Source organism: Neolamprologus multifasciatus, chromosome 23, assembly GCF_963576455.1.
Source record: "Neolamprologus multifasciatus chromosome 23, fNeoMul1.2, whole genome shotgun sequence".
NCBI lineage: Eukaryota > Metazoa > Chordata > Actinopteri > Cichliformes > Cichlidae > Neolamprologus > Neolamprologus multifasciatus.
Genome location: NC_140460.1, coordinates 27,156,461 through 27,183,393, shown reverse-complemented (window position 1 = coordinate 27,183,393; position 26,933 = coordinate 27,156,461). Strand labels below are relative to the sequence as shown.

At 42.6% G+C, this 26,933-nt stretch overlaps 1 protein-coding gene across 1 annotated transcript; it reads right to left on the bottom strand.

Moving 5' to 3' along the window:
- Positions 1 to 158: 158 nt before the first annotated feature.
- Positions 159 to 26,531, bottom strand: LOC146491727 (sodium/potassium-transporting ATPase subunit alpha-1). Its single transcript, XM_085151806.1, has 23 exons — positions 26,278 to 26,531; positions 14,198 to 14,311; positions 13,434 to 13,493; positions 11,654 to 11,755; positions 11,429 to 11,530; positions 11,130 to 11,243; positions 10,784 to 10,918; positions 8,969 to 9,086; positions 8,626 to 8,894; positions 8,238 to 8,546; positions 6,139 to 6,273; positions 5,780 to 5,972; positions 5,517 to 5,692; positions 5,295 to 5,431; positions 4,750 to 4,900; positions 3,526 to 3,694; positions 3,281 to 3,435; positions 3,023 to 3,146; positions 2,046 to 2,191; positions 1,835 to 1,965; positions 1,049 to 1,150; positions 818 to 909; positions 159 to 524 (listed from the first exon to the last, which is right to left on the bottom strand). Exons 1-23 carry the CDS (start codon positions 26,287 to 26,289, stop codon positions 496 to 498), a joined length of 3,075 nt encoding a protein of 1,024 aa, XP_085007932.1. The 5' UTR covers positions 26,290 to 26,531; the 3' UTR covers positions 159 to 495.
- Positions 26,532 to 26,933: the final 402 nt, after the last annotated feature.

The following is a 26,933-nucleotide window of genomic DNA, read 5'->3' as shown; positions in this document are numbered from 1 at the left end:
TTTTTTTTTTAAGATTTAGGTTTGCATTTCGAAAGAAAAAAAAAAAAAGAAACAACAAAGAAGCAGCTCAGGCCATTTGCATTACATTTTCATGGATTCAGTCAAAAAGGCTGGAGATTTCCCAGACAAGCACACACGATTAATGATGACAGGAAACATTTTGGGACCTGACTCGAGCGCATTTTTATTTAACGTTCATAACTGTTAAAAACATGTATAAAATTGGTCCTGTTTCAGAAACAAGGCACGCATAGTCATGTCAATGTTCAGTGTTCATGTCATTATTAGCATTATCATTTATCAGCATCATCATCAGCATGTTCCATCTCAGTATTTGTCTAAGAGTAGTATCAAGCATTCCCTAATATAAAAACACGTTCCAATTTTTTATTTTTTTTTCCACAGAGGTTAAAATTTTATTCCGAGCAGCAAGACAATATTCATGCAAAGACGGGAGTGGAGGAGAAGATGCGAGCTGACTGGACTGACAGGTCTTTAGTAGTAGGTCTCCCGTTCCACCCAGCCTGGATACAAAAGGGAGGAGAAAAAACTCATTTGATTTAGAGGAAAACTCATTGGACACATTTCATTATACACTTTATTTTAAAGCATGGAAATAGGCAGGAGATTAAGGAGATGCCAATTTTTCCATTTTAGCCACTAGCCTCAGGGAGCAAAAAAAAAAGAAGGAGAAGGGAAAGAAGAGAGGAATGGGTAGTAGAGAAATTAGTCCACACACGCACGCACACACACACACACACACGCACACACGCACACAGAATAAAAAGGATAATAAAGGCATGGATTCTGGACTCACCTCCTGGGCTGCGTCTGAGGATCAGCTTACGGATTTCATCATAGATAAAGATAAGCAGGGAATAGGGGAAGGCGCAGAACCACCAGTTGGGCCTGGAAACGCACACAAACACAAAAGAGGATGAGAAACTGATCCAGAGCCCCAGGTCTGGATGAACGACATGTGGTAGGTAAACCAGATTAGAGTCCGTAAAGTACTTCTTGGTGGTTTCTGGGGGAGGGCTTTACTTACTTAAGAGGATACATTCTGAGGGCAACATCCATGCCTGGGCAGTAGGAGAGGAAGGCAGCCAGAGCGGTCTCCTCAAACAGTCCAAAGATCAGGATCTTGTTCCTGAAAGAGCAACAGAAATAAATCAGACTGAATATTTCTAGTTTTATATGGTTTTATTGTCTTTGTGCTGCGGTGGATGCACACATTAAATATGACCAGAGCTCCACAAGTTCTTAATAGGGTTATGTCAGGCTCGCAGACTTCAATTGTGACCATAGAACTGGTTTAAACTTTGTTTGTGGTGGCCAATCACAAGGATGTTGACTGAAAAGTAAGGACTGCCTTTAAGACTGCTTGTTTTAGACAGTGGCTGACCTGAGACGCACCTTCGTCCAGTCTATAATAATAACTTATTTAAAAAAAAAAAAAAAAGACTTTTGAACTGTGAAATGGGCAAAGCTACTCCAGTCAAGTCCATGAATAACAATGTGGCACTTGAAATGATGAGAATAGTTTCCCTTTAAACAACTGACACTGATCTGAGCGACCGATGCAAACCACAGCCCGAGTGCTTTTTAAATCAAGTATATCCTTCTTAGAGCCCAGAATATATGCAGAGGTTAGCTGGAGTTCTTCCCAGTGAAAAAGCACTGCTACTGCATTGTGGATAAATAAGCATGACATTAAAGGTGGCAGCTGTTTCAGGACCATTTCAGAATGAAATATCCACGGCTAAGTTCAAACAGAGGTGACTGAGAACAGTGATGCGCCTCTGCGTTCACAAACGGAGGGCATTTTACTCACTTCATGCCCTGCTGGAAGACTGAGTTCCTCCTGGTCTTGCAGATGATCAGATCGGCCCACTGCACGATGACGATGCTGACGAAGAAGGCAGTGTGGCAGGTGAACTCCACGATCTTCCTCTGCTCGTAAGTCTGATGGAAAACACATCGTTTGCATCCGCTGATGATGGAACAAACTGTTACTTGAAGTCTTCCTTACAAATGTTACTCACCCACTGCTGTCCATAGCTGTCCTCCAGGTCATTGATGTACTTGTTATCCCAGGAAACTCTGATCCCCACCAGGGTGGCCGGCAGGAAGCCGTTTTCAGCCAAGATCACAAAGTAGGTGAAGAAGCCTGCCAGAGCCTGGATCATACCTGCAAGAGGGGATGATCATTATATCAGACACTTCATAACATTCTGATGTTTTAATACTAAAATGATGAATACATGCAGTTAATTTGTGTGAAATTAAACTGGGATCAATCATTTATTGATTAAACAGATCAGCTTTGTGCTCTTTCGGAAAAAACGAGACGAATGAGAACGTCGCCGTCTGAGTCGGTGAATATGATTATCCAGTTCTTTGGGTAATTTTCCAGATCAAACCATTTGTCAATGGGTGAGTAATTAAGTAAATAAATCTGATTAACCAGTCTTTGAGGCATTAACGACTTAGAATAAAAATTACAAGTCGACTAAATTTCATTTTAAAATCATTATCGATAAGATGAATAATCCATAAAAAGATGCTGTGATACTTGTGATGTCTGGCAAGATGCACTGATCATCATCAGATATTCAAAACCTCCTTAATGCAAACCCCCAAAACAGTTATATAATGGTTTTAAAACAGTAAGGAGGGTGAGGAATTTGTTTGAGTCTGTAACGCTCTTAATAAGGAAGTTCAAAAATGGTCAGAGGGGTCAGGTTTATTTCTGGCTTCATTACCGAAGAGGGAAACATCAAAAGCCCGAGGCAGTGCTCTGTCATCACTCAAACATACAACACGCATACACTTCAACTCTATCACTACAGGACTATTTATGGTGCATGCCTCTCTTCTTGTTATCTTGCTCCACCCAGACACTGAGCTGCCCTCTTAGAAAGAAAAGAAAAAAAACATCTAGCAGAGATCCATGTCTAGAAAATGTCATTTCAGTGGGCAATTTCCAGAATTCGCATTCAAGTCGAGGCCATCTGTTTACCGATTTGTCCGTAGGCTATACTGATGAGCCTCTCGTTCACCAGCTTGTCTGTTTTGGGGTTTCTGGGCTGTCTCTTCATGATGTCGCTCTCAGCCGCTTCATAAGCCAGGGAGATAGCAGGGACCTGAGAGGCAGCACGCATAAACACAAAGCACCAAAAAACATAAAAGTTCAAGTTCCTTGTTTTTCAAATAACTTAAAAATCATACAATTGAGCGATGAATCCCTAACCGGCAGCAGAAAAATTTAAAACACTACCATGTCAGTTCCCAGATCAATACAGAGGATGGTGACGGTTCCCAGGGGCAGAGGGATGTTGGCAATGATGAAGAGGAGGAAGGGAGTGATCTCAGGGATGTTACTGGTCAGAGTGTAGGCGATGGACTTCTTCAAGTTGTCAAAGATCAGACGGCCTGATGAGACCAAAGCAAATTTGTTGTATTCATAAATGCTCCTACTACTTACACACAAGTAAGCTAGTGTCAATTTGTACAATCTGTTACCTTCTTCCACTCCAGTGACAATGGAGGCAAAGTTATCGTCCAGCAAGATCATGTCAGCAGCCTGCTTGGAGACGTCGGATCCAGCGATGCCCATGGCGACACCAATGTCCGCTTTTTTCAGAGCTGGAGAGTCGTTCACGCCATCACCTGTCACGGCCACAATGGCTCCCTGCACACAAGGCGGTGCCAAAGTCAAATTAAACAGAACAGAAGGGGAAAGGCGACGTTCTTTCTTTCAAATGACGTTACATCGTGTGACACAATCTCCTGCCTTGTGAAAGAAAAGCCTCAAAAGGTTTCAGGGAAACTCCCATTTTTGTATTTGACAGCTGTGATAAAAGTGACTAAGAGACATAAATGTGGAATCAGTGGAGGAAGATTCGCCACTCCAGTGTTACGTGTGACAAGGCTTTGAAAGTATTCAGTGGCTGTGTTGGATGCCAACAGAGGCAAACAAAAAACAAACAAACAAAAAACAAAAGCCTGTGGGATTTCCTTCATTAAAAAAATAAATTAAAAAAAGGTGAGCGCTTCAATTATTTGTCACATTAGCTCCACACAGTGTTATTATTAGGCCTCCCACTCGAGCTAATGAACAGCGCACCAAGCATATTTCTGAAATTTATTAAACGGTGACAAAGAAACAAGCCGACAGTTCAATTATTTATAGCCGAACGTGCATCAGTAAACCACCAGATCTATATTTTACTGCACCTGATGTGGCAAATACTGGCTGTTAAAGCGCGGAGATGAGAGACGTGTTTGAAACGTTACAGTCGTAACAGCCTGCTAAACGCCGCCCTGCAAATAGCCGTGAAGAGTCTGTGACGCCGAGTTGTTTACCGAAACCCTTGATCAGACATTATAAACAGGAATTATTTTAATAAATATCTCCATAGTCAGAGTCCACGTACAACTTTGAGAGTTTTCCCCGCTTACTGATGCGCTCATAGATATTCATGCACACGGTTGAGCTCACAGCTTGACAGATGTTGGCGCTCGATTATTCAGCCAACTTGATAAATCAGACCAAAGCAACAATCATAACCGACCACTGGGAGAAACTCACAGATGCATTTACATGACAAAGCAAAGGCAGGTGCTGTGTTTGCCAAACTAAAAAACACGAGCACAAACGCTGCAGGTGTTTGTGCGAGCAGGACGGTCTGCTCCATAGCACAGGTGAAAGCACTGTGCCACATTTTCACATTTGTTTTGTTATACCTGTCTCTGGCAGCCCTCCACAATGATCAGCTTCTGTTGTGGCGAGGTTCTGGCGAAGACGATCTCCGTGTGGTACTTCAAGATATCGTCGAGCTGCTCTGGGGTCAGATCCTTCAGGTCACCACCGTGAACGACGCAGGCCTTGGCATCTCTGTGGGGAAAAAACGACATTCATACTCAATGTTCTGAGGGTGGAAATTATAATGGATAATGGCCGAAACACCCGATGAATCCAAGGTCCACTACTGATAATATGTCCCAAATCTTAATATGATAACCTCGATTAGATCTCAAATCCCCTCCAAAAATGGCAGATTAGCTTGGGTAAAAGACCAAAAGATGAGGCACACAACGATGTGTGCTGCTGGTAAAGTTTCTGGGCTGCCTTTCCTCATAACAGCCATCCCTCAAGATTCTCGCCATTTAAAGCAATGCGTTGTCAGGGACGACAACATCTAGTCCTTTTGCTGAATGTAACAGCCACATTTAAAAAGAAAAAGGGAGCAAGAATGTGGCCATGAGGTAACCCCACAGAAAGTTGGTACCTTGGATTGACTTCGTTGATCGGGATGTTCAAACGTGCAGCAATGTCTTCAACAGTCTCATTGCCCTCAGAGATGATACCCACACCTTTAGCGATGGCCTTAGCTGTGATTGGATGATCACCTGTTACCATAATCACCTAGAACGAGGGTAAGTCCAATAAGTCAACGCTCTCATTTATGAAGTCTAAATGTCTGTTTTGAACGTGATCTCCGCATGCATACCTTGATTCCAGCGCTCCTGCATTTACCCACGGCATCGGGCACAGCAGCACGAGGAGGGTCGATCATGGACATGAGGCCGATGAAGCACAAGTTCTCAGTGGGGAAGTTCACCTCGTCGGTATCAAAAGCAAAGTCCTCTGGGAACTGCTCATCAGGCAGGTGATAATGGCAGAAACCTAGATTGGACACGAGGTGGTCGTTTAGGTTTCAACTCAGTATTATGAACTCAGAAATTTAAACCTCCAGCAGCCACAGAGCCTCACCCAGCACTCTCTCTCCCAGACCTCCCAGCTCGAGGTACGCATTCTGGAAAGAGTCTTTCATCTCGTCATCCAGAGGCTGCTCTTTGCCCTGCATCATGATGGTGGAGCAGCGGTCCAGAATTCTCTCTGGAGCTCCTTTCATGACCAGCAGGTGCTTGGACTCTCCTTCGCTGGAATTCTTGTGGGTGGAAAGCTATGAGCACAGAACAAAAAAAACAGGAACAAATTTTTAAAAAACTGTTGGTTTTTTTTGCACAGTTATGAACCCAACTTGCATTTAAGATCATCTTATATTGTAGATTTCATGTAAATAACAATAAATGTGACATTTCATAATGCACTGCATACTTTTGCCATACCTGGTACTTGTTAGTGGAGTTGAAAGGGATCTCAGCAATTTTGGGGGTTTTCTCCCTCATTTCTTGGACTGAGCCACAGCAGAGTTCAATGCACTTCAGCAGAGCCGACTCAGAGGCATCACCAGCCACATCTCTCTGGATGATGAAGATAAAATGGGGCAAACAATCTTAAGTAGATTATCCAACTATTCAACTGGGTTGCCAAATTACTGTACGGAGAGTTTAGAAAATTGTTCTCTGTTAAATTTACTTTGGAATAAGGCATAGCACAAGAAACAAAATGCCCGTTATAATTTTTCTTCCCATTATAATAATAGGCCTTGATGAAAACCAACCCCATGTTTACCCTTGCCTCATTCTTGTAACAGTGACAGACAGGAAAATAATGAGCACTAAAAGAACATGACTGATAATTATACAAGTGATACCAGCCAGATGCTTGCAGCTGATTAACACACACAGATACATGTGCGCACTCAAGACTCCCACACAGTAATGGGTTATGGACTCGCGGGGGAAAAGTCTTGGAGCCAAGAGACCTACGTGCAGCTGCGTGCATGCGTGCGTGCGTGCGTGCGTGCGTGCGTGCGTGCGTGCGTGTGTGTGTTGTTGTGTGTTTTTGGGGAGGTGGGGTACACAGTAATTATGTAGTTACATGTGTGTGTGCATGTGTATGTGTTTATGTGAGCCACTGCAGTGGGAGTTATGTGAAGGAAAACAAGCCGGTCTGTCTAAGAGGAAAACATCTCAGCAGGGGTAAAAATAAATAAAAGCACAATAACAGAATTGGACCCCTGTTAGAAGCTTCAAAATCATTCATAAACAGAATAATGTAGAGCTGGATATGAAGATATGATTTTTAAGACCGATAACTTGGTGATTTAAATGTTCAACATATCGGCCTTTTTTTTTTTTTTCTTCAATTTTGCCACACACGAAACAAACAGTTCTCCTCCAACTTTTGTTAGGTTTATATTGATGATGACGACAATGCAGTTCCATAATAATCTAGTTTTATTGTTACAACAAGTCAAGGATTACTTGTTCACGCTCTGTCCGGCTCTCCTCGGATCAGTTGGCAGATATGCCAACGGGGAAGTTGCAAAGTCCCTTCTGGTAGACAAATGTCACCATATCAACACTGATTACACCATTAAAGGCCGTTTCTCCCTTCTATTCTTAGAATTTTGAGTTATTTGCCATTATAAACAGCAAATATCAGCCATTGACATACTGCCAATATATCAGTTGGGTTTTAATTGCCATTGTGAGCACTGGGATAAAAGCATGATTATGACTGTCATGCTTTTGTAGCTATTGCCCAAATGGGCTACCAGCTGTGTCTCATATCAGTCGGGCTCTACAAAAATAAAGGTTGTTTACCAGAGTTTAATCTGCAACCCCTCCCCCAACCGATGAATGCTGTGAAGTGTCATGTGGGCCTGTATTTAAAAGGGGGCTTTTATCATAGGCTTTACAGGATTCTTTGGTCAGTAGCACGCCACAGAAATTATCAGTGGATCTCCCAGCTAAGTCAGCCCACTGGAAACGCCAACACAAAGTACTGAAGCTTTGACACTCTTGATAAATATGTCCTAAACTGCTTTATCATGAAACATACACAAAAGCTGCAGCATCATTACATTTCCTTTCATAGAACCGAGCTGGTCTCTTGTCCTTTGTTAGAATATTTAGAGAGGCATTCACGCAACCGCACAGGTGTTACAAACACCGGGAATGAAGTGAACAACATTAGAGGATAAAAACCAAACAATAGGGCAGAGGAACACTTGTGTTTTTCAAATCATTTGAAAAAGGGCATATTCAAATTTAGATAATGAGTCAGCAGTACTGGAGTTTTAAATCCTGCCCACATAATGAGCACACAAACTAAAAGCTTACAACAACAGAAAAACATTTCTTGCTGTTGAACAAAGGATTTAAGAGCACACAGGCTTCTGTTTTTAGCTCTTAAAGGTAGTCATTTCCTAAAATACATATACACATACACAATCCATGCAGGGGGAAAAAAAATCCAGAGAATGACTCAATTTGATTCCAATTATCCAAATAAACAGAAGGACAGGTGAAAGGCCTACCTTTAGAATGGGAATGTTGCTCTGCTCGGCCAGGAAGACGGCGCGGTTGCAGAGTCCGGCGATTCTAGCCAGAGAGGCCCAGGTGGCAGAGCTCCTGTCAAAAGAGGTACCGCTCTGGTTCTCAGTGGTGTCGGCCTCATGGATCTGGTTGTCAAACCACATGTGGGCCACAGTCATTCTGTTCTGGGTCAGGGTGCCGGTCTTGTCGGAGCAGATGGTGGAGGTGGAGCCCAGAGTCTCGACAGCTTCCAAGTTCTTCACCAGGCAGTTCTTCTTGGCCATACGCTTAGCAGTCAGAGTCAGACACACCTACAGAGGAGAATGCTTGGGTCAGCCAACTGTTTGAGAACCATTGGATCTTTAAGACACATGAAACATCTGGACTCACAGTGACAGTAGCGAGGAGACCTTCTGGCACGTTGGCGACAATGATGCCAATGAGGAAGATGACGGCCTCGAGCCAGGTGTATCCAAGGATGAGGGAAAGGATGAAAAAGGACACGCCGAGGAAGACTGCCACACCAGTGATGATGTGGATGAAGTGCTCAATCTCGATTGAGATTGGGGTGCGTCCGACTTCAAGTCCCGAGGCTAGCGTGGCGATACGACCCATGACGGTACGATCTCCAGTGCTGATCACGATACCACGGGCAGTTCCTGTCGCAGGGATAAGATCATTAAATAAAAATCAGTAAAACATTAGCTTCATTGTTCATTCTGTGTCATTATACCTTCAACACAGTTGGTCGAGAAGAAAGCAATGTTCCTCGTCTCCAGTGGGTTCTCGTTGGAGAAATCAGGAGTACGAGTCTGGGGCTCTGATTCACCAGTCAGAGACGAATTGTCCACCTGAGTGGAAACAACACAACAAACATATGGTAACATCTGCCTTTAGTTAAAATAAAATCACTGAAAGGTTCCTAGTGGCTCATGAAGAAGCTCTGCCTTAACTGAAGCATTTCTCTTGGGTCTTGACTTCAGGTTTGGGACCCAAAACGGGTCAGCGATAGGGATGGGTACCGGTATCCGGTGCCATGATGGCACCGGTTCTGACATAAACGGTAGTAACCAGACCGAAAAGCAGCGCACATTTCGGTGCTTTATTTCGGTGCTTTTTTTCCTGAGCTGTGATACACTTTCTTCTTCCTTACATTTGTATTGGCGGTTGGCAAACAACTGAAAGGTGCATTACCGCCACCAACTGGTATGGAATGATACACTTTAGATTCTAGCCAATCATTTTAAGTTTCCGAGAATAGTAGGCGGGTCCAGGTACGTACGTTCTTTTAGAGCAGAGCTACAGATTAAAAATGCTCAAGGCGAAGCGGTCAAAAGTCTGGCTGTACTTCACAGCAAAAGATGCAAACTCAGCAGCTGCAACAAGTGCTTTAAGCTGATACTGTGATACTGTCAAAGAAGGTAACACCTCAAATCTGATGAAACACCTGGCGACGCATAGTGTTTTTTTTTAAAGCCGAGAAATGCGCCGTATTTGATAGCTTGCTGCGAGACCTCACACCGAGCACATCTACTGCTTGTGGGTTGCCTGTTATCGGACCCGGAATTAGCAACATCCCCCAAAAACCCGAAGAGGAGAGTCCTGGCCCCTAGCCCTGCCAGTGTAGCAGAAATGATGACGGATGATGATGCAGCAGCAGCCGTTCTTCTCTGCGTGAGTAGCTTAATGTTGTTCGTGTGTAATTTACGTTGAGTAGGCTAACCACGTTATTACATTAATGTATGTAAGGTGAACAGCAAACACCATCATAGCTACATGCAGCTGTCTTCTTGTTTGATGGCAGATACTCCCTTCACCCTGGCCAAAAAGGCTAAAATGACCAAAGAAAAAGTGGAAAACAGTTAAACATGAGAGGTTTTTGGACAAAGTTTGTGTTTTTTTCCATTGTTTAAGCACTGCTTCCAGCCAAGAGTGATACCATATATGCCCCATAGCTGCAGAAAAGGCTAACATTGTTATCTTTTTACAAAAAAACAGCTGAACATGAGAGGTTTTTGGACCACTTTTGTGTTTTCCATTCTTTAAGCACCGGTTTGAGCACCGTTTAAGCACCGGCACCGTTTCAAAAGTACCGGTTTGGCACCGGTATCGGATAAAACCTAAACGATACCCATCCCTAGTCAGCGATTTTCTTTTTTGTTTTCCATAACAAAATAAGTGCCTGTTAATTAATGAGGCACAAGTCAAGTAACTAAAATAGTGACTTCAAAGGAAGAGTCAGAGAGGGTAATGTGGTTCTTCATGCTCTACTTCACAATCACATGGCAATCTGATAATGAAGTGTTAAAAATACAAACAGAGTGCATGACATTGTTTGAAATCCACAAAAACAGAATTAATTGGTCACAGCGAGCCTGGATTTTATGAAAGGAAGCACTATTTTTAGAGAGACATTTCAGGAGCTTCGAATCACTAACAAGCACTGAACTGAAGGATTAAAAGGTTTCCCCTGGATGATACTGATGAGAAATTGTTTGTTAAAAATGAAATAGAGGCAGATATAAATAACTTATTTTGGAGCGCCTACCTTGCAGCCGTGGGCGGAGATGATTCTCAGGTCGGCAGGGATCCTGTCACCACCTTTCACCTCCACTAAATCACCAACCACCACATCCTCAGCGTTGATGCTCTTCTTCTCACCGTCACGAACAACCAGGGCTTGCTATGAGAGAAGAGAAATGAGAGAAACAGATGCTGATGTGAGACAAATAGAGTCGGGGGAACGTCTGAGTCAGTTTCAGCTGATTTCAGAAAGCACTAATAAACACAATAATAATCACTGTGACAACACTGCTTTCAGTGTAATGTAATCCGTCAGCAGGGGTCTCATTAGAATAGCAAAGGAAAAAAAAAGGCTCAAATGTAATAGGCACCTGTGGGACCAGGTTCTTGAAGGAGTCCATGATCTTGGAGCTCTTGGCTTCTTGGTAGTAGGAGAAGCAACCAGTGATGATGACGACAGCAGAAAGCACAACACCCAGGTATAACTGAATGGCAAAAACAGCGAGTTCAGACTTTTCCCCAGCAGTTTCTTTCTTATCCAACTTAGCTTCCTTTATTCTGTTAAGCTTCTGAAGGTAAATCCTATTAGGAATAAGTGTCTAGCACTGCCTGCTTTATGATGTTAAACTGGCTGAAATCATTTTCCACACAGTTAAGGACTGTAGCTTACATTATCATTCGCAGGTTCCTCCTCCATTGCAGCCTGGATACTATAGGCCAGGAAACAGAGGAGGGCACCAGTCCACAGAAGCATGGAGAAACCACCAAACATCTGAAGGAAAAACGAGAACAGGACTTGCCTTTTAACTCACGAACTTTATGAAACTCGTGTCACAATTTAACGTCGACGCCGAACCCCCCGACAATCTCCAAACAAGGAAGATTTTGAAGTTACCTGTTTGCAGAATTTGACCCACTCTGGGGTGGTTGGAGGAGGAGTGAGGGCGTTGGGTCCATCACGGGCCAGGATCTCAGCAGCCTTCTCACTGGTCAACCCCTGACATGAGAAAATACCAAAACAGGATGTTATAAAACTGCGCCAAGCTGACACGCAAGAGAGCTTGGACAACGATGTCTGCCTTTAAATGTCTTCATCACCATTTCCCAACCAGGGACAAATACACACACTGCCAGATATTTAAGCCCAGAGGGGACGGTAGGTGCTACTAGTTGCCTGGAAACACATCATCAACAGGAAAAAAAAAAAAAAAAAAAAAAAAAAAAAAAAAACACACAAAAAACAACAACAGGGCCATCTACTTCATCAGCAGGTAGGAGGAAGATGAAGAAGTGAAGATGAGAGGAGAGAAAGATGAGGCAAATGGGATCATATGAAATCAGGGCAGAGGGGCGTCTGTGACTAATAAATTATTCACAGCTGCTTTAGACACATGCATGCGCACGCACGCATAGCTCGGAGACCCCAGTTAGAGGCACTGATTAACTACTCTCCTTGATCCCTCCTGTATGACCAGGAGCACATTTGCATGAGGAGAAGGGGGCCGTTTGGAGGGTGCGACTGAGACGGCAGTGGCTGGAGACTGGGGGAGTGTCTTTAAGACAGGAGTGTGCATTACAGTTCATGCATTAAAGCCAGTGTATGAATTATACAATACAGTCGTCTTGCCACTGGGCTAATACCAAGAAAGTTAAGTGCATTTCCTTTTACACAGTGGCATGTGAGGTTCTGCACTGCAGGGTCTGTCACAATAAAAACAAGAGCTTTTCAACTTACAGTTATGACAAGGTGGGAACATACCTGAACTCCGCTTCCTCCAAATGATCGACAGCAAAGATTTTAAACTTGATTCAACTCTCTTTGTCTCAGTTCAATTTCCATTGCTACACTGTTTCTCAATTAAAGGTTTTAGCTTAATGCAGTCAACTTAAAAGTGAGGGCTAGGAGAAATATTTTCTCTAAAAATCATAAGTCGTTTATACCAGTAAAATTAGCATATTGCGACCATCACTCCCTCCCACGTTATTTTTGGACCTGCATAATCTCTGATATGCCTCATCAATCTGTCATGAACAGCAAACCATCCCTGCTACTGCATAGCTTGGCTAATCCTGCTAGCCAGCTGGCGAGCACAGGCAAATATTTTAGCCAGTCCACAGCATCAAGTGACACAGCTAAAAACTGGTGTTAGGATTATGACTGGGGGGAGGGCTCTCTCCCTGGGCCCCCAGAAGTCTCTTGAACCCTCCTGGCTGAAACACACCAGCAGAGCCTGAAGATGAAGTAGCAGCTTGACAACCCTTCGTCACGCGAGCACAGATCACTCCCCTCTTTAAACAAAGTCTCGTGTTTAATTCATCCGAGCACCATTAATCATTCATGTGCTGAATGTCAGCTGTCAGACCGAAGAGGGAAAACAAAAAAAAAAAAAAAAGAAAGAAAAAAAAAAAAGGGGGGGGGGAGTTAAAGGGAAACAGCAGCCAGTTTGCAGCTGGTATTGCAGCTTGTTTTATCTAATCTCCGTGATAGATGGAGACACTTTGATGGAAATACTCCTCCCCCCCCCCCCCCCCCCCCCCCCCCCCCGCCCCAAAATAATTTACATTACGATGCCAGAGTCTGGAGACGAGGACAGCGGCTGGCAAAAGTTAGACTGTTTAAGGTTTTTAAAGCAGACAGAGAGCCAGAGGGCAGCACATTTTCAGCTTTCACTCACAGTGGTGAGGTCCGTTCCATATTTGCGGTTGAGCTCGTCCAGGGTTAGCTTGTGATCATCCTGCAGGGACACAGAGACAAAGTGGCATCAGACCAGAGTTCATGTAATCCATGTGTGTGTGGGCTCAATGTGCTGAAAACCAGTGATATTTACCTACATTTTACAACAACTTCCTCATATAAGATGAATAAATGAATGGAAAGATAATGAGCCAACAGAAGACAGAGAGAGGAGATGATGAAGAAGAAGAGGTGAAAAATGAGAAAGGAAAAGATAAATGTAAAGTAAGTAGGAGGATGAGCTGAAGGAAGGCAGCAGGCAAAACAGGAGCATGAAATGAGGAAGCAAGAAAGGGAAAAGAGGAAGGAGTTAGGCAGGAAAAAAAACTGGAGAAAAACAACAATTGGGCAGTGGCAGGATGAAAAATTATGTTTTTCTTAAAGGACACTATTCAGAATTTAATGAGAAATTAACATGCGATTGGTAAAATAAGGTATGACAGATCAACAAATGAAACTTTTTACTTTGACAGCTTTGTGAATACATTGACATCAAACACCAATTTTATGCTCTTTAGTACTGGCTGAGTTTTGGTATTCCTTGTGGAGAGGTATATATGAAGGAAGTAGCGGTAGAAGACGAACACAATGGAGAGGACAGAGTGTTCAAATGAAAGGCGGGGGACTGGACAATCACAGGAAAAGGTCCTGAGGTGAACAAACGTAGCAAAAAAACCAAACAAAAGTGACCACTGACACACTCACCAAGTCCACTTCCTTCTTTAATTCATCCATATCCTTTTCTTTCTTCTTACCCTTGCCCTTCTTCTTGCCGCCCTGCTCCGAGGTCGCAGCGAGCTCATACTGCTCTCGTCCTTCCTGGAAACACAAGGCAGATGGGGGTTAAAAAACAAACAAACTCAACAACAACAACAACAGAAAATGAGATACTGTTTAGTTACAGAAATAACTTTAGATTATCTCAAGAAGCTTTGTGAATGATACCAATAATGCACAAATTGGCAGTCAAAAGGTACAAAGTATAGTGTTAATAATGAGACACCACTGAAACGATTTTGCATTAAAGATGAAAAAACCTTAAGCTTATTGTTCTCTCGAGTCACAGGAGTTATATAGTACTTCTCTACTGCAAGCTAATTGAGTGCTTTCGTACTACAAGTCATATTCACCCAGTCTCACACACACATTCATACAAGTCTTTTTCTCTATACCTAAATGCTTTCAACCTAACAGTCACACTGAGATGGATGCATCGGGGGTTCAGTATCTGGCCCAAGAATACTTTGACATCCACACTGGAAGAGCAAGGGATCTAAAACTTCCCAAAGCAATTTACATTTTTCCAGTATTTTTTTTTCTCTTTTTACACGTTACATTACATCATTTTTTTTATGTGAGTGCATCTGCCTTTTTGCTGCTCATACCGAGGCTGCTAGTTTGCGGCCGGCTCAGAATTCTGGATAGATAGAGGTGGTTTTCCTATGTTAGCTTCTTTAAAATGTGCATGTTCAGCTGGGTGAGGGTGATTAAAGTGCCACCCCCCACCCCCCACAACCACGCACATTTAAGAACTCGCCAACGACCGCGGTCACTTTGCTAACAATGTATGCAAACTGCTGCTTTGCTAAATGACCTATGTATGAAATATTCGTCAACCAAAAATTTTGATGATGACTAATAATGATTTTCCTCATAAAGCCATTGTCAACTTTTGTTATGGATGAATTTCTTTAATGGTTTCCTAATGAGATCTGACATTAAATCAACACATTAAACCAATCGTTCAGAGTATAAACACAAAGGACATTAAAAAAAACAAAAAAACAAACAGATTTCCAAGTGTCCCAAAATCTTACTGTCATGACCTTGATATAGTCGTTTTTTGATGTGCCACCACCAACATACCAGCACAGATAAAAAGAAACTGATACATGTGAGGCAGTTAATTCTGAGGCATTGGACAATTCAGAATTCATTCTGGGTTTATATCCACATGCCTATAATACAACTTCTACCATGTAGTTATAAAGCCATATAACATCAAATCTTCAAGCCTAACAGTGAGTAGGTTCCCTCCTGTGATGCCAAACCAGCTTTGATCCTTTGGGGAAAGGACATAAAACCTCTGGGAGTATCCTGTGGTTTCTAACACTGAGACTTTGACCCCGGATTCTTTGGGTCATCTGGGTCATGTGGGCTTGCGGTATTGGGCGCATTCTAGAGAGGCCAGAGGAACGCTTGGGTCACTCTATTTGGTAAATGTAGTCCTTTAATAGCAGTTTTTGCTGCATGGCATGGTGCATTTCCTTGCTGGGGGAAGACTGTTGCCATTGGTAACTGCCATGGCCCTTACAGTGGGGTGCCTTTTCTGCATTGGTATTTGGGTGGATGGTTTGATCAAAGTGACATCCACATGACATTCAGAACCCAAGTTTTGTTTTTTAGCACAACATAGCAACAACATGATGGATGTTATTCATTTCACCTGTCAGTGGTTTAAATGTTGGGCCAGTGAATATTAATCACTGCATGACACTTTAAGTGGGGGTGCGTGCCACTGATTTAAATGAACTGCAACCACTTGATGGCACACGTATGCTAAATAATAAAATGTTACAACTTGAAGGTGAAACCTCATGTTCCAAACCTTTTCTGTGCAGAAACAGACAGAATCATGCATAAGTAACACGATGACTACTGCCGAGGTGCATCTGATGTCTCATGACTCAAAATGCCAGAAGACATTTTGTCATACTGCGTCTCTTTAAGCCTCCATGTGGGTCAGTGCACTTAAAGCCAGATACAAAAATAACAAACATGGCCTTGTCTAAACCTCAGAAAACTTTGACCTAAACTGGTGAGACAAACTGCCACAAACTTCAGCCGACAGTCCAAGAAAGAATAGTCACCTCTTAACTTGTCACATACATGTGGACACCATCTGTCACTGCAAACAGCTCTCTCTCTCTTTTTTTTCCAGTAAACTTCTAAAAGCCTCTTCTTTTAAAAAAAATAATAAAATAAACAATAATCCATCTGTAAAATTGTGTTTCAGCAACTGACAATTTTGAAAATTTAAGTCAATTAACCTTTCAAAGGATCAGTCGAGCTCTAGAGGCACATCTTTATCTGCCAGCATCAATATTCTCACTTCGGAGAGGAGCAAGCGTTTTTGCGCGTTTTTGCCGGTCAGTTGCGAGATAAGACTTTCTCTGTGGTGAGCCAGATTACGGTGCTGGGTGAAACCAGTTTCACTTGTTGAAAACACCCACGTTTGCAGTAAAAGGTGTCACTGTTGCATGCAAACGCATGCACACACAAAGCACTTTATTCACTCGCCAGTTTTCTAAACACAACGTGAACAGTTATTCACCCCAGCCAAACACCAGAGTGGAACAAGAAACCACACTAGTCATTTACTGGTAGTCACACTTATATATATCACCCTATTTTGTTGATTTGAAACTCCAACTGGGACACAAATTCTCTTGCTGTAGGCAAGTAAACAGAATCTCTCTAAATTTGGATCTTGCAGTGTCCACATAGAATTACTCATAGTAGTGAAAGCAGGTTTAAATATTATCAAATAAGGAAACTCTTCTGATTTTACATTTCACGACAGAGGAAGACTGCGCAAAGACCGTCTTCTAAATGGCCAAGCTAGAGAGACGGTGAGACAGAGTGGGGAAGTGGAAGAAAGGAAGTCACAGGAAACAGCTAGGGGTAGAAGTAGCGTTATTTTTAAAGCTCAAAACGCACAGCTCTGAAGCAGCACTTATGAACTCCTTTCTTCAACAGTGAGAAACATCGCAAGGCAATTCCATGTGCTGCTGAACACCTTCATCCTGTCCAGGGTTTTAAATGAGGTGAATAATGAGCCTACAGTTTATTGACACCATAACCAGATGGCCAACATAACCACTCCTTATATATGAGGACATGAACATTCTGCTTTCAGACTGTCAAACTCCCAGTGGTTATTATGATACTCCTAAAAGACTAAAGTTATAGCCTCTATAGAAAGACTTCGTGATATGATGAAACAATCTGGCAATAATAGGAAATTATACAATTTTACTTTCATTCAGATTTGCAGGGTTTCTGAATCAATGCAACTGATGTGCTTTTTACCACCGATCAGTTATTATTTAGTCACATTTACAATGTTGAACTCTCAAAGGAAGATAACCGAAATTCTCAAATTGTTATTTTATTCCAACTGTCCAATTTAACAGATCAGCCAAAAGCTGATATCCACTTAAGCCCAAAATGAAATATTTCAACAATTATTTTGTACATGGCCACTTGACTAAGTGCAGACATTAAAATTCCTGTTCTTCTTCGAGGGCCACCATGAGACTGAACGCTTCAGCTGCCTTTAGCCTTAATGTGGCACATTAGCAGGCTAAATAAAGACTCTGACTGTGATTAGGAATACTGATAACCATCACCATCTTTTATTTTATTTTATTTTTTATTTTACAGTCGATACTGATATTTGGAGATTTGAAAAATCCCACATATCAGCTGTTTCCCCTTCTGAAAGAAACAGGTTTGTAAAATGCAGGCATTTATGAATCCTCACTAGTTTAAAAATTATTGTTTTATTGCAGATTGATCTCAGTCAACCAACCAACTCTGATCAAGTCAGCTGGTTGTTATTTGTTCCAATTCAAACACAGGGGAGTTCCACCTGGTAGTCAGCCTATGCAACAGCAACACTTATACCATGTTCAAGTGTCTTTTTCCCATTACTTAATTCATTTATTGGTTGTTATCAATGACACTACCAATATACCGGCAAATACCCAATAGTTCAGCTCATATATCACAGATATATGAAGCATAGTAACGGGATGTAGGTTTTTATATATTTCAAGTAAGATAATGTTGATATAACCTGGACAATTGGATAACTCTGGTTTTAGTAGCTATTGCCCAAATGGGCCACTAGCTGTGTGTTTTAACAGGTTAAACGCATGTTTGATTCTCAGGGTGTGTGCTACGAGGGAGAGAAAGCTAAGCTAGTGTGTGCTTCAGGTATGTAACAGAAGACAGCAACTCTAGAAGCAGACATCGATCAGTGGTTAAGTCCCATCAATAATTCAGTGCTGTACAAGGTACAGCACTTTAAAGGTGTTAGCATGTTAGCAGAGAAGGAGGCTGTCCAACACCAAGTGACTACCAATTTGCTTCACTCTTTAGGTGGTGATATTTTGGACCCAGAATGACTATAAATGAACATCCTATCCACAGTCCCAGTCATGGAAACATGCTAACTAATATTGTTTTTCTACCACATTAGCCCTTAAAGTTTCCCAGAGAGCCACCAGAGCACTGTGTGATCCTAGCACATGTTGTTATTGTTGCTTGAGCCCCCTGGCCAGCTAAGCTGGGAAAACATCGAGCCTGGTTCTTGCTCTTAGCCTCTGGAGCCTCAGGGGGCCCTCAGGGGACATCTGGCTTTAGTGAGAACACTCATGAAGAGAAGACCAGAGCCCAAAGTTGGACACACATTTGTTTCCAACAGAGATGACACCAATTTGAAGAGCCTGTAAAGTCCATGTCCTCCACGTATAAAAGTTCATATCCTGAACAATGTTTTATTGATAAAAATTCATTCACCTCTGGAATTTTAGATATGAAGAATACCAGGCTTGTGTATACCACCCGTTCTAATCAATCAATGAAAAATCATGCATTTGTCTTTGATAGCTTGTGATTATGATTTGATCATTTATAATCCAGGACTGCATGCACTCCTCAGCTGAATGGCCTCAGGAACGTATCACCTGACTAACGCAATTCAAATATATCATTAGACTTTGTGCAAACATTAATCATCCTCAGAAAAAGAAGTTGAACTGCAACCATTTTAATTTTGACTGTCCAACGTAAATAATTAAATATCTGTTAGCTTAAATAATTACAGTTTTTGGTTCTTTAATTACTGAATAGTAGTAGTTACATTAATTATTCTATTTAGGGTCAGACTGATACAGGATTTTTAAGACGAATATTCATGTTCAGTGATTGAAAAATCATATATTAGCCGATATTCTCAAGCACACAAACCAGTTTCTTCATACATTTGTTATGTGTAGCTACTAATTTGGTTTTAGGATAATGACAATTTTATATGCCTATTTGTATTGTTGACACTTGGTTTTTGTGTTTGTCTGTAGACACTGATACTGACATAGCGGCTAATACCCAGTATTAGTCAGCTGTAATGGTTGGGCTCTAGTGCTAATAGGAAAGATAAAAGTTTATAATTGAAGTATCCAGAAATGACATTAATAAGTCATTAGTATTTTATGTCGCAGCAACAGTGTATTTATGAATATGAATGATACATAAAAGAGGCCACAACAATGCAGAGAAACCCCAACTTGGACTGGTGATCTGTGAGATTTTAAACACCTGCTATTTCAAGTCTTTCACTTCAAGTAAATGATCAGAGTCTGAGAAGATGCCAGAATAGAAACACTAACCTGCTACAGAGCACAAAGTCCCCGACGGCAGACTCAAAAAAGAAAGCAGCTGACAAGCAACAGTCAAGCCGGAGCTGCTGCACCGCTCCCCTAAGTCTGCTCTTGACTTTTCTTTTAAAAGACCGAGTAGATTGATAAGTAACGTTCCCTGTGTCTCGCACCTCAGTCAGTTGATTTGTCATTGTGCGCCTCAGCCAAAACACTTTTTTTCCCTCCCAGCCTTGAACTGGAACCGAAGTTTATTCTTAATCAAGTGACACTCAGATTATTTGTAATCACACAGCATTTCATTCAACTCATTGCTACTGACAGCATTCAGCCTCTAACTCTAAAGGCATTTGCCTTGACTATAAAGACAAAACAGTGTTAATGATCCCTCTGTAGCTCACTGCCAACACGTGGCCTTAAAGTCAGCCACAGTTGTGTGCCATTTCTTTGTTCGGTCTTTGATGCATTACTGTTGAAGCCCCTGCCTCTGTGTGGGGAAAGCCCCATTTCATCAGTTGCATCAGTTTTAAACCCAGTGAACTTGCTCTGGTCCTGCCAAATAAGGGTGACATATAACTAAATCCCATCTGGGACTTTACCCACCCTCCCCCAGTCTACCTTGCACTGTACAGAAATGACTGCATCCCCCGTGACGGCGCTGCACCTGCACTTACTCCACAGTCACATGTTGACAGCTCATCTTCCTGGTCTCAGAAGAGGCAACAGAGAGTCAGGTGACTCTGAAGCTTTCGCGGTCTTTTTTCACTCGCAAGACGACAAATCAAAGCACAGAGTCAGAGATATCAACTAGATTAAGGATATCACACAAGACATCGCTGTCTGAATATTTCCTGATGCTTATTTAGCTCGAAGCACAGCTGCAAACAAATACTACTACTTTGAGGATTCTGGGGTCCAGTGCACTTAGACTGAGAGGCTTCTCATAACCTTGAAGAGCAGCATTCAAGGTCAGTGAACTCCTTACAGCAGCAAGGTGGTTAAGATTAGAAAGAAAATGCAAAGATGAAAGTGGGGAAGGAGGTGGTATGAAGACAATACACCGACAGATGATGAGCAAGGGAAAAAATGAGAGGGAAGGATCTGCTCTACAAAAGCAAACGTCATAATAAACTGGTATGAATTCTCCCTGAACAATGGCCTTTTGTACTACCCTCACAAAATCTGCATCAAACACACAAACAACAGCCTCACAGAATCGTTCCATGTGCTTGGTAAGACCACAGGCACGTGGGCCATGTTATCTGTTATGATGCTGACCAGTGCTCATTGTTTTTTTTCTTGCAGCCTTTTTTTTGGGGTTTTTGGGAATTTCAAAACAGGCTGAAACCCCACTCTTTTGTTTGTCTGCAAAAATGCTACACAGTCCAGGAACTGTCAGAAAGATTTCGCAACATTACAGACCGATATCAGTGACATTGAGTTCAGCTCAGCTTTTATTAGAACTAACCGGTAAGAAGAAGGCTTGAGATTGAAAAAGAAGCATGACAAAGTTTGGGAAAACAGTGAAGGTTTGCATCTCCGAGCAGAAGCAACTTCAAAAGCTGACCCCACTCCCTTCCTCCCGGCTTTTGCTCCTCGCATGGGAGAACAACATCCTAGAGGCTCAAGTGGACATCAGAAGAAAGCGGTCGAGCAGCCACATATTTTAAAGTGTTCGAAAACGTATTACAGGCAGAATTCCTGTGAGTGAGTCCACCCTGGTGCCAGATACAAAAGCTGCTCATTCAACTGTGCCCCCACAAACACACACATAAACACACACAGACTGTCCTGGGACTTTGCCCGGTTGCCACCAGCGACTGTTGCCACACCTCTGGAGATGTGTGAATGGACAAAGTCACGTGTCACAGCCCCTCCTCCTCCCCCTTTCTTCCCATGCCCCCTCCTCCTTTATCCTTTCATTTCCTCCAACTACCCATTTTTCTGTTTAAACACTGAAAAGAAAGTGTGTTAATTTACATGTGGGGGAGGTGGGGGGGTCGTGTTTAAAACTCCCTCCACGTCCCTGTGACTCTCAGCTTTTCTTTTTTCCCCCCATAAAAACAGAAAAGTGAGTGAATGAATGAATGTCTGGCTTTGCTGGAAACTCAGTGTTTCCTCAAGAATTCAAACTGCAATCTTATGTCATAATCGCACGAGCCAACAGCTCCGTGATTCAGCCTGCAGATCCTGGATCTGGATTTTAACATGGCGTGGAAAATTCCCATATTTCCTCATGCAGGAAAGGAGCACAAAAGACAGCCACCCATGTGTTCTCTGCAGGTTTTTGGTTTTTATGTCCATGTTCCACATTTACTCAGCTACAGGCTCGCAGGGAAAGTTCAAAGAGCTGCCACGGAAAACAAATCACACGGCTCAAGCTTCTTAGCAAAACAGAGGGGAAGGCTCAGGGAGGGATGGCATGTGGAAGAATTGGGGGGAGGGAATTAAAAATAAAAACGAGGAAAGCCAGAAAGAATGGCAAAGCAGGAAAGAAAGAGAGGAGCTAAAGATGGCAAACAGATTGATGGAACGTAGGAAACACAACGGGTAAAGATTGACTGAGCGTAGGAAAAAGAAGCAGAGAGAAGGGGGTACACGGTGTTCGGAAACAGACAAGGGGTACTGTGTGACAAAAGTCCCAGTTAATTCACAGTGACTGCCAAGCGGAAAGAATGTTAAATCCCCAGTAAAGAGGGGGAGCGGGACAAGAGCGGAAGGAAAACAGGTACAAACAGAGAACAAGGGGGAAACGAACTGTAAGGAATGGATGTGAAGGTGTAGATTAAAAGTGGGCGGGGACTAGCATGCCAAGTCAGCTTATGGTGGGAAGATGAGAGAGAAAAGTCTTTGATACGAGTGATGGGAGTGCCATCCGGAAACAGCAATATTACCGTCCTTTCACTGTTCATAGCGTGTAGTTGAAACATTGATGTGTACATGCTATGAACAGTGAAAGCAGGTGTACGTTCCTGTACACCTGCTTTGGTCATCCTTTGTATTGATTTGCCAAGTTTCTAGAACTCCATTAGGGTCCTCATTTGGCATTCCTAAGGATGGTGGTGGAACTCCCCAACATGTCCGTCCTAAAATTTTCTAATAGGACTGACTGCAAAGACTAGGTGCAGACATTTACCATCAGCTTAACAGCAGGTATACAGTCGCCTCTGTTTTCCATTGCTGTGTTGTATTTATGTCACATGCAAATGTTGTCATAGGATCTTTGGGCCACATTGCTATAAGGACCCCACCCACAGTGAGTGGTAATTGAAAGGGAAAAGGCTGAAACTGAGCCAAGTCGAATCCAGTACAGTCGAGTTGGTGCTAGTGGAAAAGAGGCATGCGTGTCCTACAAAGAGGGCATTATCATCCTGAAGAAGCTTACTCCCATCAGAATGAAAATGACCAGCGGTCACATTGTAACAATATGACGTAAGCTCTGGTTGAAAGGTCAAAACTCAACCCTCATAAACGCAAGTCAAATGTTGCCACTTTTAGCACTAAAGAAAAGAAAACCCCAGAAGGGTGGGAGCCAAAACACTGAGGCTTTGCAACACAGAGTCTAGAAACTGATGGGAGATGTCAAGGAGGCTATGGCAGCTATGGACATTTCAACCAGTTAGAAAGACCCTTGTCGCATTTGAGTGATGCACTTTCAGCTTGCTGGAAGGCTGATGTTGAATCCCCCAGAAACGGAGTTCAGGACGTAGAGAGCCACCTGAATAAAAAAACCAACACAAAACCAGTGGACCCAAACCATGCCAGCTCAAAGCCACTGGATCCCCCTACCACGCAGGTCAAAATATTCCTCTTCAATGTGTCATCCATCCAAGTATGATTAAGACAACTGGGTAGTTTAACTCCCTATAAGTGCAGAACGCATGCTGCACGAAAACAAACAAATTCAACCTGACAACCCAATATTCATGCAACTGTGACCATTTCACCCTACCCCACCCATTTACCAGAACAGGATGATTTCGTTGGTGAAAGGAAACTGCTATAGCTAAAGCGTTTGGATAAAGGATGATTTTGAGGACCTGGAACTTCTTAATAATTCAGCCAACTGAGGAGAAAAAGATCTTAAAGGTTGAGTTAGGTAAGATTATGAAATATTTAGTCTGCTTCGCCCCCATTGCTCCCCTGAAAGCGTTGACAGCTGCCTCTGCGTTCAGATCCCCCACTCCGCAGTGCTCGCCTAGTTCAAGTGCAGAAGCTGCAGTTTGAACAGGTGAGGTAACCTCCCATCAGCTTCTGCACTGCGAATTTAAACAAAAGGAAAAACAAGTGTGTGTGTGTGTGTGGGGGATAAATAAATATAGATAAGCTTCAGCTACCTGCTCCTCTTTCCTAAAGAGCTTTTAATCCATGAATGGATCATTCAGGTTGAGAGTGTGCTGCACAGAAATGTCCGCAGCCCCTCCATCATGTCTGGAAGTTGTTCGGCAGTGGCAAAGCGGCAACTGGTGCCTCTTGGCTCCCCCCCGATGTGTCCCCACCTCCCTCTTTTCAAGCAATCAATCCACCCTCTACCTAGCTCACTTTGCTTTTGTCTCTTTATTGCACTTGCTGCTGATGTGATGAGGAAAATATTTTAAAAAAGGGCGAAAGAGTAATGTCATCCTCATATTATGAGGGGAGCGAGTGGGAGGCACACTTCCCCCCCACCCCAAAAAAAAAGATCTTCCCGTACCTGTGCTCACTCTCTGCCCCACTTCTTCTTCATTGCAACTTAACCCCCCACCCCCACCCCCCAGAAGGCTCTATGGTTGCCATCATCTCTTCCAAGTCTAGCTATTTGTCCGTGCCATCACTGAATGTATTTGAGAAAAGGAGAGAAGAGGAAAGGGAGGGGGGCAGGAAAGGAGGGGAGACACTGTGGGGGAAGTGGAGGCTCGAATGGGGGCAGGGCATGGCTTTCATCACATATGGGAAGGAGAAAAAAGAAGCGGTGGCCAAGAAGCTGAGAGAGAGTGAGGAGAAAACTCTGCAGAAACAGAAGGAGGGAAAAAAATGAAAGAGGAATAGACTGAATGAGGCGTTCTGCTTCACATCTCCCGCCAGATCTCTCTCAGCCCATCTTCCCTCTCCCCTTCATCCCACCTCTCCATCCCTTGCAGGCTGAATCTGTAATGAGTGCTTCCCCTGCGCAGAATGGCAGGGTGTGGCGACTGCTGACATTACATGCAACTGGCTTCAGTTTCATCTCCTACAATTCAAGCCGGAGACGATATCAGCCATACCAAGAAGCAACAGGGGAACAATAACAGACTGAATATTTCCATGTAAAAAAGCTTGACACTAATAATGATGAAAAAAGACAAGGAGGCGTGGGAATTTTAAATCAATTTTAAAACTTCACAAAAAGGGCTTAAACTGTCCTCTTTTCTTTTTTCTCTTAACAATGCCTGCAAGCAGCTTATAGCAATTTTAATCTATCAGTGATGGATTGCTGCCACCGTGGAGCACAATTACCCTTTCATCCATTATATTCCTGCAGTTAAAGTCACAATAGCGAACCCGCATGACACAAAACTACCCAGCAAGCAGTCGAAGAAATTCTCCCTAAAAGGAGGTACGGCTGACTTCAGATAAGTTTAAGATAGCTGCTCACAGTTGCAGGCAGAGAAAAATGGGTCGGGCTGCTAACATATCCCTCCCACTGCCAGGCTGTTATTCCCAGAATAAAAACGCCTGGTGCTGAAATAAAATAAATAAATAAATAAATACAAGTAGCGAGAAAGAAAAGCCACAGTTCTTCCCTAAAGGCATACATTTCCGTGCTATGTGCTGCTCACGAAGAGCTTTCCCACTCGAGTTGAAGCTTAAAGTGTCTCTAAAGTCAGTAAAGTAAGCACACCGTTACTTTCTCGAGCGGGTTTATTTCCACAGCTGCACCGTCGCAGCTGGAAAACTGGAAAACTTTTGACAGCTCAGGCGGTTCAGAACATCTCGTTACGTAACGGGACGCCGCTTAAAAGCATCTCTGTGAGCGATGGAAACTTACTTCACAGCGGTCTTTATCCTTGACGGGCTCAAGTCAATGACAAAATACATAAATAACAGAAGGAGAAGAACGAGAAAAGGGGGGGTCTCTACTCTCTGAGGGTTCGAAACACGGAAGTACCCCTCAAGAGGCATTTGAGGAGAAGGCATTTTGAAGCGTTTTGAGCAAATTGTAACACATGGTGTAGCATCAGCGTCGACTTAAAGCGAACCACTTGTTTGAATGGCGAACTTTCAAATATCTCCTTTTGCCTACCGCTTATTCTCAGCGGGAGCAAATAAGAGCATTTGTGGAGTCGAACAAAGAGGTAAAAAATAAACATTTTTTATACTCACTCCTCGTCCCATGGTTGCCAAAATGCGGGGTTAATTCTTCCCAGTTCAAGTAAAAAAAAAGAGCAACGAAACTCCACCTTAAATTTATATACAGTTTAACAAAAACAAGCTAAACAAAAAACAAAGATAAAAAAAAAAATAAAACTCCTGGATGTGCCTGTTATTATATATATATATATATTTTTTTTTTTTTTTCTTTATTTTTGTAGTCAGCACGTGTCACTCCTCCGCAGCACACATCCGAGCTCGCGAGTCGTCGCGGCAGACCCTCCAATACTTATAGACGGCGTTTCTTCCATAGTGACGTCGACGCCATTTGCCATGGTAACCCCACGGATGAAGGCGGGGCATCCTCCATTATTGGGCGTTTTTTTAGTTTTTCTTTTCTTTTTTTTCTTTTTAAGCGCCACACACAAACACACACACAATTCAACACTGATGGGCACTAATCTGCACCGAAAGTAGTCCAAAATAAAATGATAATAATAATAATAATGATAATGACAATACTAACGATTAAAATATCATCGCAGCTGTTAATTTTCTATGTTAAATGTTATGTATCTTTGCTCATTCACTGAACGAACTATTTGTTTTTGAGGAAAATTCCTAGCTTACAAAGTCTATGACCCCTTCCTTATTTCCTAGTCTTCTAC

What these genes read in the sequence shown, in the direction of transcription:
- LOC146491727 (XM_085151806.1), bottom strand. An exon ending in TCTCCGCCCACGGCTGCAAG is followed by an intron (nt 9,087 to 10,783) that starts GTAGGCGCTCCA and finishes GTTTCCACTCAG; the next exon opens with GTGGACAATTCGTCTCTGAC. An exon ending in TGTCACTGGAGTGGAAGAAG is followed by an intron (nt 3,436 to 3,525) that starts GTAACAGATTGT and finishes TGGTCTCATCAG; the next exon opens with GCCGTCTGATCTTTGACAAC.